Here is a 14,066-nt window from a genome sequence, read left to right on the forward strand (position 1 = left end):
AATAGTTGTGATGTTGATTGTTGTGATTGTGATGCTCTTTGTGATGACTATAGTGCTGTTTGTAGTGATTTTAATGGTGTTTGTCGTGATTTTGATGGTGTTTATGGTGATTGTGATAGTGTTTGTCTTGATTAATATGGCTTTTGTTGTAAATTTGATTGTGTTTGTTGTGATTACCATGGCTTTTATCGTGTTTGTAATGGCGTTTGTCGTTATTGTAATTTCATTTGTGCTTATTGTGATGGCGTTTGTGATAGTTTTTCTGGTTATTGCGGTGGCGGTTTTATGCTTATTTTGTGATGGTTTTTGTGGTGATTGCAATGATGTTTGTGTTGATTTTAATGATGATGTATAGCATGAAGGCGATTATCGTATATACTCGTATGTAAGTTACAAGAAAACAATTAATTAAAACACAGTGTGTGTGAAGTTGTAGTCACAAATAGTTTTATTATCGTTAAATGGAATTTGTTTATAAATCATTATAAAGGAGAAACTACAATATCTCTCAATATAGATTGGAATTTGTGAATTTGACTGCAATATTTTAAATTATCAGTTTTAAGGATCTCCTATCCATGCACTGAAAATGGGTACTGAGAGCGTTCTATCCACAATGAAAGCAAGGAACGGATGATCGGCTACAATTTCCAAAACTTCATTGATGCGTATTGCTGCGAATAACGCTAAACGAACACCTGAAACAAGAAGTCCAATTTAACTACTGTAGATAGAAATATATACAAGGTGGAAGTGAAATAGTCTTGAAGATTTCCAGAGCGAATAGCTCATGTTGTATGTAACAAAAAAACTGTAATATCAAATTGGTGGAAAGTTCATAGGTTTTTTTTTTAAATGTTTTGTTTTTCCCAAATGTTTAACACCCTCTTATTCGGTAACTATTGCCAGAAGGTTCGTGATTTTTGTCCATATCGATAGGAAATCTAATAACGAATAATTTATCCCTCTGGCGTATTTCAAGAGCGTGCACGGTTTTCATGTAAATTTAATTTTAAAAAACCTTAAATTCAAGCCATTGCACGAAGCGTGCGAATGGCAACGTGTTAGCCGAGAGAGCAGTTTACTAAAGGCTGGTTCACAATAAACCGGAAACAGAAACGAGAACGAAAACGAGAACGGAAATAATGTTAAAATATGTGTTTTTGAATATGAGCATTCACAATAGTTATTTGTGAATGCTCCCAATTAAATACTTTTATTTCAATATTATTTCCGTTTTCGTTCTTGTTGTCGTTTCCCTTCCCGGTTTATTATGAACCAGCCTTTACGGAGACTCGCCAGGTTCGTTGACCTCTTACTCTGTATCACGAGTAGAGTGTATTAGCTACGATATTGCCGGACTGCTGAAACGTCAAACTTATTTTTCTAATTAACTATGCATTTAACCACAAAATACAATATAAATTGTAAATTTATTTATTTATTTATTTATTTATTTATTTATTTATTTCATCAATCATTGTTCACTTCATGGCAGTTTAGATGTATTCCAGTTCTTAATCCGCCATCACTCTTAATACAAATATAACACAAGCTAATACATAATGAACCTATAAGCATCCTCTGTTTACAATAATAATACTAATGTTAATAATACTAATAATACTAATAATAATAATAATAATAATAATAATAATAATAATACACAACTAATAATAAGTATAGCTCTTGTATTTAAAACTCCTACTTTAGCTTTTCATTTTATGCTCAATCTCTTAAGAATTATTCTGTTAACTTCACTGACTACTCTTCGTAATTTCTTATCGTGTGACTAGTCAACATTTATAATTCCATCTCCGTTAGAGCTTTGACTTTCTCTTTCCATCTAATTTTAACTCTAAAAAGAAATTTTCCTAATTTATGCAAATTGCTGGCGTTTAGGTGACCATTCATTTTTTATAAGCTACTACAGCGTTTATTTGTAGAATTTTTTTATCTACCCAACTGTGTCTCAAATCATTCGTTGCCTGAACTTAAGCGCAATATGCATTGTGTCTTCAGCTAGTCCACACAAAGGACATTTATCCTTCTCTACGTTCCCTCTCTTATTCTTGAGTCTCCAGATACCTAATCTCCACCATGCCATTCCTGTTCTCTCTTCCCTTGAATTTAGTCTAACATATTCTTCATGTTCCCAAAACTGCTTAACCTCCCTATAGTATTTTAGTGATCCTAGGTCTTTAATATTACTAAAAATATCTTGTCTCGAAATTTCGTTTGCCCTCTCTTTTACTATTCTTCAAATAGTTTTCGTGTTTATAGACCCTAGTTCTCTCCATAGCCAATTTGCTTATTTCTCGTTCCAGCTCCTTCAGCCAATTCGATTTCCAATTAGTGGCTTTCATACAAAAGATACATGTTTTCAAAACTGCCGAATCATTCCTACACAGAATATTACCTAAATATTTGATTTTTTCTTTCTAGAATAATTCCCAGACTCGAATCGATTCCCATCTCAAGTAACGCTGCCAAGTTAGAAGCATTCTCCGGTATTCATAGAAATTTTTTACACATTTTGGCTCTTACTTTATCGATGTTTCTGCTGGATAACCTACTACCCCAGATCTCAATATTATATAATATCTTTGATTCTACTAGTGCATTATAGATGTTGACCAAATTCTTCACCCCAATATTCGGCCATTTATTTAGGCATCTGTCTACTGCTTGGAGTGCATTTTTATCTTTATTCACTGCCAATTCATTTTGCAACTTCCAATTTCCCCTACTGTCTATTATCACTCCTAGGTACTTGAATCTGGAAACACAATTAATTGGAACTTCATTCACGTACCATTTCTCTTTCTTACTATGCACGTTGCACTTTTTGCAGATTAGGACTTTTGATTTCTTTTCGTTTATTTTTAGATCCCAAGTTTTACAGAAGCTATTAATTTCGTTAATCGCCTTTTGAAGCCCGTAGACCGAAAATGCTCCAATAGCGCAGTCATCTGCAAAAAGTAGTCCCGGAATAGGTATGTTATCTAACACTGGGCGATGAGAATTCACATTTGCGTCATTATATAAAATATCATTAATATATATGTTAAATAAATAAGGGCTCAGGTTACAAACTTGTCTCACTCCTCTCGTTTGCTCGATCAATTTGGACAGATTTCCATCTGCTAGTCTAATCCTAAAACCCACATCTCTATACACTGATTTTATATTTTCTAAAAATAAAGGAACTGATACCAATTTTTCCATCTTGTACCACAATTTCTCTCTGTTAATTTAATCAAAAGCCTTTTCTAAATCAATAAAGCACCAGTACATACAACCTCTTTTAGAATTTAGATATTTATCAATTATGGTTTTAATGATTAAAATGTTATCACTTGTTCTTCTCTTTTCTCTGAATCCGCTCTGAAAATCAGACATGATATCATACCTCTCCATCCATGATCTTAACCTTCTTGTTAGCAGACCTGTATAAATTTTTCCTACGCACGATAAGAGTGATATGCCCCTATAATTCATTAACGTGTACCCTATCGTCCCTTTCAGTGTATAAGGTTATTTCACTTCCACCTTGTGTAACTGAAATTATGAAATTAGGATAACAGATTCTTAAACCACTGTCACTTTGTTACCCAAAACCTCTTTTGGTTCTTTACGCAAATTTACCAAGATATTTAGAATCCTTAATATAGGATGTCCCATAAAGAATGCGTGACTTAATTTCGTAACAAAAATAACTACTGTAACATGGGGTAACTTTGCACCTGCAAGGGTAACTTTGCACCGTCTATGAAAAACTTTTTATATAGGTCTAGGGGTGTTTACGTGAACCAAATTTATCTGTTCATCACTTCCACCAATAGATGGTATATGTGTAGAGAATTTTTCCATTGCTCGTGGTAACAGAATTTCTTAATGGTTTTTCTATACCTTAACAACAGAACGTGTGCATAATTTGATTGAAATATAGATCAAATTAATTATCTCTCATCAGAGATGGTGTGCACAATCTCAAGATAAATTATACATGTATCTGTTCTCTATTCATGCATTTAGACTTTCTAGTTTCCTTAGTGCAGCTGTTTTGTCGGCAAATGGTGTTACAGAATAATTTTCCAATCAACGTGAATTTGAGGCTAAATTGGGGTTACTTTGCACAATAATACAAACGAGATTTTTTTTATTTTTAATTGCATTATTTTGATTTGAGGACCTTCCATGAAGTATAAAAACGCTTACTGTAATTCACACTTTGTTTTACAGCTAAATTACTTGAATTTGTTTTTCTTCTCATTACACATTAAAGTCATACATGGTCTCTCACTGCCAAACTTGGTAACAACCTGCGAATATACCAAAGGAAAATACTGAGAAGTATACAAATGCAAATGACCTGAAAGGGAGGATATTATGGAATATGAATGGGAGGATGTAACTGGAAGACTAAATGTACCCAAGAAAGTGTCAAGAAAGGGCTTGCTTACATTCCATTCCAGAACTTGACATAATAGTAATATGCGTTATATGAGCGGTATGTTGATGTTTTCATGTTCGAGGAAAAGATTGAAATAGCGAAACGTAGTTGAGCTTTTTTAATTTCCGAGAACATGAAAACAAACATACCGCTCGTGTATCGTTCATTATTTTGTGCGAAGATCGTTTATTACATACCTGAAACAGGAATTTCTAATTAGTTGCAATGAAATCTCCATCTTGGTTTCTGTTCAATGACGGCAACATTTAATAACAAAAATATCTCTCTTCAACATTGTTGCTATAAAATTTTTTCTGTGTTTACTATATTCCAGCAGGCCGTGATATACGTCTGTCTTTTTTCCCCCCAGTCTATAAATGCGAACTTAAAACAAACGGTAAGGTTATGTAATGATTTATTTTTCATTTTAATATTTTAACAATATTATTTATATCACATATTGCAGTAATAACATCGGCATCTGGAATCTTGTTGATTTTTTCACGGCTTCCTTAATGTTACTTGCATTACAAATGCAGTAACTTTTGTGGTGTTGTAGAGTTTACTTAATTTTTTCAAATATTTAAAAACGATAATTAACAGTGCAATTTAGGTGCAGTGGTAAGTTTCCAATTTATAATTATTACTATGTTAAACGTCTGTAAAAATAATATGTTAAAAGCCTAAAGCAGTAAAAAGAATATGGCGCTTAAGCGGTAAGAAGAGGGAAATTGTTATGTGTGTTAAGTTAGGAATACTGAATGTGGTATTTCACACTTACCGCGTATTGGTTTTGTGCGGAAAACAAGCAAATACACACGATCTCGCACAAAAAAAATACGTATAATTTTTTTACAGTTATTCACATGCTGTTGTCTCGAATTGTCATTCGAAAGAACTGAAAATATTTTTAAAGAACATTTTAGAAGAATGTGACTACTTATATTGAAATTTTATGTAGTTTTTCCAAAAAAGTTTTGTCCGTGTTACTATTTATAGCAGTTTTTGAATCTATGTTTTCATTTTTTCTGTTCCTGATACAGTATATTTCATTTTTTAACACGTGTATGTTGCAATGTAACACCAGCAGTGGCAAACTTCACACCACCCCTCCTAAAACTCGGTGCAAAGTAACCCCCAACTATGGGTAACCTTGCACCAATTTTTGGCACATCATAAATTTCAAAAGACATTTATTTTCGAAGATATGACTGGCTAAATATATTCCCGCATGCTCCTAGAACGTATAAAATAAATGCCCATACCAAAATTATACGTTTAAAGACTACATACAGACTGAAAACAAATTTTTAACTAGAAAATGATGCAAAGTTAACCCATTTTACGATAATTAAATAACGCCGTAGAATAAGGTTGGTTGTAACTCTTGGGCAACATGTTACATCCAACCTTTTCCCACGGAGGTACTCAATTATTGAAAAATCACACATTTCAAGTGCAATTACTGTGGTTAAAAATGGAACATTACATCAGATAAAATCTGCTCCGCCACTCTGCTGGCAGGCTCTTCCTCTTTTGACAAAATTTTCAATGACTTGCGGCTGAATTTTGCCAGTAACACATCGAATCTCCTCCTTGAACTCATGAATTGTTCGTGGATTGTTGACATAAACCCGATATTTCACAAACCCCCAGGAAAAGTAGTCACGGGATGTCGAATCCCAAGACCTCTGTGGCTAATTCTGGTCGCCGTTACGTGAGATGAGACGGGCATGAAATTTTTCTCGCAAAAAATCAGTTGTTTCGTGCGCGGTTGAATGGTTGTCTCGTCCTGTTTGAACTACGTATCTTACAGATTAGTACCGTCCAATTGAGGACACAAGAACTCCATTATCATTTTGCGGTAAAGTTCGCTGTTTATTGTTACTACATTTCCAGTCTCATCTTCGAAAACGGCTTCTAACGAACGAGTATAGGTTCTTTGTCCCTCAAATCCGTCAATTGTATTGTTCGTATACACATTTTGGAAGTGAGCTCCTTTATTAAAGATTATTTTTCTTTTTTGGAAATTGCTGTCCATCTCGTCGTTACCGCACATCCAGTTGATAACTCATCGGCGCTTTAAATTATCTGCTTGCTTCGTTTCTTATATCAGTCGAATTTCGTAGGCATGCAGCAGATATTTCTTGAGAATTCGCTGTATGATGCTTCTCGAAATAGCCAATAGTTGTTGTGGATTCCTTATTATCCTTTCATGTCATGTTTTCACAATAATGCCCCATTCCAAATAATAAATGTTTCACCATTAACCGTAACAACTGCGTTTTTTTTTTTGTGGGATATCCTATATATATTTTTTTAAATATAATTCCTTTCGTTCGCTGGCAAAAACGGATACATCGTCTTACGAGAATTGTTGTAATAATGACGATTACTATTTTAAGGATCCCCGCTCCAGCCAGTGAAGAGTGGTACAGAATTGGCCCTGTCGACGATGAAGAAAAGAAATGGATGGTCTGCCTTAACCTCTAAATCCTCGGTGTTCTGGCCAATCATTCCACATCTCGAGTATAACCCCACACCTGTAAATCATGCATCAATTTTATGGGCTGACTCGAAAATAGATCGACAAATTAATTGGTAGAGTAAAGAAATAAGCCAGTCAAACTCTCGAAGTCCTGTTTTAAACATTTTTCAAGTTATCATTCTGTGAATTTGCAAAAGCCTAGTCCCAATAATGAAAGTTAGACAATATCTAAAAGATTTGAAGAAGGGAAAGGGTATATATTATTTGCAGGAGAGACATTCTCGTTGTTTCTTTTCTTTTCGCTCAAATGATTTCCACTTTTTATATAGATAAAATTATGTAAACTCAATCTAACTCAGAATGATTAGGCAGTGTGTGGAGATCTGTTCTCGGATGCCGCGGCAAGTCAGTTGAACAGTTTCATGCCAGGTAGTAAACAAATGTTCAAAACGTATGATGTACACCAACGCACTGACTAATCACATCGTATTTATTTAATGTCAAGAATTATTTGAGTTAGAAGATTGAAACATTTTGCTTTCCTGTTTCTTTTTTAATTAAACAACATCCTAGAAAATTTTGCCGGTTTGTTTTTGAACTTCAGTATAAAATAAAAATTTATGTGTGGTAACAAACCGACTTCGGAATAACAGTAATAATGAAACTATAATTAATCTAAAACATATTTCGAATTTAAGCAAAGCTTATATAAATATGTAATCGGTTGAAAAAAGTGCATGAATTCAAGGATGAAGCTGGCAAAATGTTCTAGGTCATTGTGCATAATTTTACAGAAGGACAAAAAAAGTTATACACCTGAAACAAAAAGTTATAAAATTAATTCCTTATACCCAAACTATCTCCATTGCTTGTAGTCAGCGTATCCATGCACATTTTCAACACAGTATCATGGCACATAGAACGTGAATCACGAGCAGGACAGTTTTGAAAAAAAAAAACACAACGTTTTGCCAGTTGCACCATTCAATTATCTTAACTTTTGTATTTAGTTAGATAAATGAAATTCGGATATCCAGAAAGAATGGTTACACGATATAGAAGAAGACAATAAAAAGATGGCAATCAGAAGATTTGCGAGACGAATTTCATATGACTGGACGTGAATTACAGGATGAAGGATAGGTGGAGCAGAATTCCTGCACGGAAATATCATATGTACTTCGGTACATCACAATAGTTCGAATTACAAGGCTGACTTCCACCGACTCTCCAAGGTCTGTAACATTTCGAGTCAGAGCAAAAAAAAAAATAATAGATTCTGTCCAATTCATGTTCGTAAGGGTTATAGTGTTCAAACTATGACTATTAGCGAATTATGTAAGCAATCTTCATTAACTTTGTAAATAAAATATAAACAACTAAACCTAGCCTACGTGTTTAGTAGTTCATTATTTTAGCAAAATATTTTTAAGTAATACTAACTTTACAGCCTGGCCGTTTTGGTAATTGACTTGGCGGAGCACTAGCATATGAACTGCACTAGCACGAGAAAGGTAAAACATCTTTTGGATCCTTTATCAAGATCTATTCTCCAGTACTACATCTTCGAACAATTGCAAGTTCCGGATATATTTATATCCATGACCCAGTGCAAGCTCCCAAAAATATAGGACCATGTCGAACACTGGCCAAATCTTGACTCATGCGTACAGAGCATGCAGGGCAACTCAAAGACTCCCTGGAGCAGCGGAGAGCGACTCCTTCCCACGAGATTAGTATTTTCTTTCTGCCTTGCTTTTATTTCTGTACTAGCCTATAAAACAACCCAAGTTGTTAATATTCCAGGCATCTTTTGGTGTGTATTGTTGTGTTCTCTCATCAGTTTGGAATCCCTTTTAAATTTATTATTTATTGTTATTGTTGTTTATTATTACCATGATTGTTATTGCGATCACTATCATTAATATTTCTATTTAGAAAGGATGTAAAATGATTCAGTTTAGAATCACTCTTCCACGAAATTAATTTGTCCGTCTCTTCTCCCTGTAGTATCAGTATATTTCAACATTTACAGTTGTACTTACTTGTAACAGCAGACGCCTTGGCTCCATTTTCATCTACCTCAATTTCTGCCTTTTGACGAACATCAGACACTGCCAATGCCTCCTCTGCAATTCCGCTAAAGTTTGCAGAGTGTTCGAACATATCGCTTAGTCCCATCTAAAAGCAACAGTGCATATCTTTAATTAAAACATTCCTAGAATATCAAAAATATAAGAGGAAAAAATTTCAGAATTATTTTGATTGCCAACCATATCTCGAAATTTACAGTGTCCAGTACCCTAAATAGTTTCCGGTTCCATTATGAGCCCAATATCGCAAGAATATATTGACTTGCTTAGCCCTGGGCATAAAGGGGAAGTTAAAGGGAGAAAATAAACCTCCGCCCGTGTTCTTCTCGCTTACACGGCCTTAGAAACAAACGCTCAGTAAGACACTGTTCATCAGTAGTGAATTTTGGGCGACCAGCGAGAGTTGAAAGTTCCTAAAAGCTGCGATGGCTGCATTATAGCACACAATTCGTCACTGAGCAATGCTTATCTTCCTGTCTACTCGTATCGTACCGAAACATTACTTTCTCAGCTTAGGAAGGTTGAGTGGTCAGTTAAGGAGTAGTCTGCATTGACTCGATTGAGGTATGAATGCCCAGGCCTGAGCTAGCCAAAACAAATAAATCAGATATAACAAACCTAACAAGATAGACGGTCTTCAAGGGTTTGAACAATGCGAACCTGATTATGGAATATATTATATTCATCTGTTAGTTTAAAAACCCCGTAAGTGACACATTTTGTCATTTTTGTTTATGTGAAGAAATTAAAATCGCAGCCTAGGCACATCAGCATATGTTGAAACACCGTAAGTCTCGTGTTCACTGTATAGGAAGTTTGTGAGAGCAACGCATACAGGGTGTTAAAAAGTGTTAATGTTATAAGAGGTGTACTGCCCTGCTAAATCAAAAACTCGTATCTGACATGTAGTAAAATTGTAGGGAGAGAACATTTTGTGTTTAGTTTTATGCCATCCACAAAAATGATATTTTTTTGTTTGAGGTTTCGTTTACTTTTAGACAATTTTAGCTATAGTAATGCATTAACAAATTTTCACTTTTTTATGTGCGAAACAATAGGTACGGCTATTTGCTTTAGTATTATTTGAATATTGTATTATGGAATAAGTCGTAAGTGAACTCACAGCTTTGCAAAATAATTGATATTAACAATGAACACAGAATTCCTGGTCAACTAATAAATTACAACAATGTAATAATTTTATTTAACTAGCTAGCTAGCGAATAGAAATTAAAATTATAAAACAAAAATGTTTCTAACCATTACCAAGTACGGTGTGGTCTTAGCCCAGAAGTTTTTCTCTTTGTAGAACTTTTTGATGAATGTTTGAAGATAAACCACTTTCTGTCCTTAGAAATCAATGCCCAAAATTTATTATTAATTTTTATTTGTCTTTCTCTGCTAATATTCGAAGAACACTTTTTTACAGTCGTGTGAACAAGAAGCTTTAATAGAGTGTTTGTGATTTCTAATTCTAGTTTAGCTTGCTTTTTCTCTTGCAACGGTGTTTCAGATAGTCTTCTTTTACGAATGCCCCCCTTTTTGTATTTGCAGTTGTTTCAATTGTTTGAGCATCTATGTCAGAAGACACATTACTTATTGTCACTTTTTCATTGTCACTATCACTAATTGAGGAATCTTCACTCTCTATAGCAGCGTTGTCAGACAGAGACTAAACGGAGCGGAGCGCTCCACTATGATTCGTTGCATGCTCCGGTGTTTCCACAGACATAAGCAAGTTCACGCTCCGACTGCACTCTCTAGCTCCACAACCGGTTTTGGAGCTTACAACTCTGACACTACTGCTCTATACGTTGAAAGTCAGGATCAGTCTGATGGGAACTGCCAGTTTGTTACTTTTTAGGTGATGCAGCTAGTTTCTTAAGTTTTTCTCCCAGTGTTTTATTAAGTACAAGACTTTTACCTCTTGATATATGACTCAATGGTTTTAGCATCTTCACAGGTCGAGAACATTGCAGCAAAGAATTGATATTAATACCATTGTTATGTCACAGTTAACGATTGCTTTGTTCTTGTTAAACAGTCAGGTTGTTAGCTGTCATTGATTTTAAAATAAAATCCACAGGTTAATTTAATTTGCCTTATTTGGCTCCATATTCTGAACTGAATTTGTCTGCAGTCTACCACATTTGTTTAAAGAAAACTAACACATAATGAGAGTTTGCAATGCCGGTACTAAAACATTATTTAACAATGCTGCCAATAGAGGGACTAAAAGGGAAGAAAACAACGGAATTATGCAAAGAAACAATTGAATTCACTTTCAAATAAAGAATACATAATAAGACCAATCGACACTGTGGCTAAGGGAAATACTAAGTAAAAGAGTCGTATGTACAATTATGAGAGCAGGAACGACTTTTATTCTTAGTTTATGTAAGATACGACTTCTAACCCTAGCATAGGTGTACTTTAATGTAGATAAGTCAAACTATTTAGGCGAAAAAACGTAATTTAAAAAGCAGATATGGCTTTATGCTCTTGTACAGAATTGTGTTATCATGTCTACATTCCAAAACTGCCGTTACCTCAAAATACATTAAAACTGCAGATACGACCTTTTGCTTTAGCAGGGCAGTGTATAATTCATAAAAAAATGAAGTCAAACGTATGTCTTTCTCTCTTTCTTCACTGTCTTACTCCGTCGTCGTTGACTTGGGATTTATATTTGAATCGGTTATTGTCGAAAGGAACTAAGTCCACTTTTTTAAGTTTTAAGATAATCGAAAAAAACTGTTTTGTGGATAATCTATCGAAGATTAAACAAAAATATATTGTACACATATATTTCATGTGTACAATATATTTTGGTTTAATCTTCGATATGAAATATATGTGTACAATATATTTTGGTTTAATCTTCGATAGATTATCCACAACACAGTTTTTTTCGATTATCTCAAAACTTTAAAAAGTGGACTTAGTTCCTTTCAACAATAACCGATTCATTTAAAAAAAATTGAAATGCTGCTAAATTAGCCTATAAAATTACTGATTTATAGTGAAAAGAATAATCTTTATAACCTGAATTTGTCGAATGACTGTATAGTACAAAGTATATTCTGATTACTCATATTTTCTTTCCTTTTTAGCATTAACTATCAAGGTTTAATCTTTTTTTAATTGTTTGAAGAACTTCAGGTAACTTGGGCCTCAGCTTACGTGAGATCTGTGGAATATCTGTCCCTTTCATCCGTAAACTAATGTTTCATGGACATTCGAACCTGGAATAGATAGGCAATAGCTAATATACCAATATTAACGTGTGTGGGATTTCACTTAAACTGACTTCGGTAAAAAAAATTGACTCATTTTGTATTTGTGTTGAGTAGTTCCTATTTCAGTTATATTTTACTTCAATTTTGAAAATTCCTCATTAAAACTGTCCATATTGAAATATGGACAAAAATGAGCGAATTTCAGAGAATTTAAAATCAGTTCTAATTTTGAAAATTCAACATATGTTAAGTTTAGTTGACTCAGATGGTTGAAAACATTGCTCTCAGTGCAGTTATATGATTTATCTGGCAACCCATCTCAGAAAGAATAATTGCGAAGCGTTGCTGAAATAAATCAGAACTCTTTCCTCATTTCTGTAGCATTTTCACAGATGACATTTTTCAAACATTTTGTACTTCTGTAACGATGTTATTTCTGTAGTGTTCGGGAAAAGTGACACAAATCAAAAATGTTAGTTCTACAGGAGAAGGAAAAAACTGTCTTCACACTGGTTTATGTCGATTTTATTTTTTTCTGTATGAATTATTGTAATGGGAGAAATACTTATGTCTCTTTTCCCAAGCGAGCAAATATTCCGTAAGTTGTCCTATAAATTAATAAAAAATTGTTGTGAAAACTGACTTATGCCACTTTTCCCAAGCATTGCAGATTTCTCCTCTTACATTATCTACGTTGTTAAATATTGACTCCAAGTGAATTAACTATTTAACAGACATCATATCACATATTGATATACCGTAAACTGGGGTAAAGAGGATCACATGTGGTAAAGTGGATCATATGTGTATTGCCTAGATAAGGCAGCGCTACATGAATCACACATGAAAAGAAAACCTTTCTTCTATAAGTGCCACTAAAAATAGTTTTCTTTGCATGTGTGATCCATGTGGCGCTGACTTATCTAACAATACACATATGATCCACTTTACCCCAGTTTATGGTACTACATGAACTTACCGTTCTCAACACATCGTTCAAGGAGGAAGTAGTTTCAAATTTGAATTTTGGAAATGCTAAATTTACGTGTATCAGTTCTTGGTGTCTCGTCAGATTGTAAAGTCTCTCTCCCTGCAAATTGTTTGTAACATTGGTCAGCCCTTCTCTTTCGTCAGGAACAACCACCAGCATGGAATATTGTTCATCCTAAATAACAGAGAACGAGTTATTTATAACATAATGAGTCATGCACAAATGTTAATATTACAGTTGCTTAAATTGGTTAGATAAATTTCACCTAGGCTATACGATATGAAAATTATTTTTGTGACTGCATTATATTTTTTTTCTTTCGTTTAACATACCTTGAACAACAGATGTACAAATTTAGCACCGAGGTGAGAACAGTGTCCTGCGTAAAGTTTTTTTCTGTACTGATGCATTGTATGCACGAGTTTTGATGACCCACTAAGCTTATGAAATAGTTCCAACCTCGTGGATGTCGTGTCGAATATCTTGTCCCATTTCCCAGAGAAGAAAACTGCATTCAGAAGCATCAGTACTGTGCCGGGAGTTAGCGATCCTGTAGAATTAATAAACAGAGATTGCATTTGTTTCCATGTAATTTCTAATTTTATTTAGTGATTAATATACCTTTAGTACTGCAGAGACTATTTAGAAACAAAAGATAATAGAGTGAATAATAATTTTTTCCACATATTACTTCCTAGGAAACATTAACACTTGACGAATCATAGAAACTAAATACATAAATTTTATCTCTTACTTTAGAGGCAATGGAATGAAATGTTCTTGAACTCCATCACTATAA

At 34.0% G+C, this 14,066-nt stretch overlaps 1 protein-coding gene across 5 annotated transcripts in view; it reads right to left on the reverse strand.

Annotated features, from left to right (window-relative positions):
• Positions 1 to 423: 423 nt before the first annotated feature.
• Positions 424 to 14,066, reverse strand: part of LOC138696172 (leukocyte elastase inhibitor-like) — a 24,859-nt gene continuing 11,216 nt past the window's right edge. Inside the window, exons 5-9 of one of the 5 annotated variants that reach the window (XM_069820790.1) lie at positions 13,600 to 13,817; positions 13,256 to 13,441; positions 8,990 to 9,125; positions 6,853 to 6,999; positions 563 to 698 (exon numbers count right to left, since the gene is read on the reverse strand). In XM_069820790.1, coding sequence (XP_069676891.1) covers positions 6,857 to 6,999; positions 8,990 to 9,125; positions 13,256 to 13,441; positions 13,600 to 13,817 — 683 coding nt within the window. In that variant the 3' untranslated portion in view covers positions 563 to 698; positions 6,853 to 6,856. The other 4 variants (XM_069820784.1, XM_069820801.1, XM_069820810.1 and 1 more) reach the window with 4 other exon arrangements.

This window comes from Periplaneta americana, chromosome 1 (assembly GCF_040183065.1).
Source record: "Periplaneta americana isolate PAMFEO1 chromosome 1, P.americana_PAMFEO1_priV1, whole genome shotgun sequence".
In the NCBI taxonomy this organism is placed as follows: Eukaryota; Metazoa; Arthropoda; class Insecta; order Blattodea; family Blattidae; genus Periplaneta; species Periplaneta americana.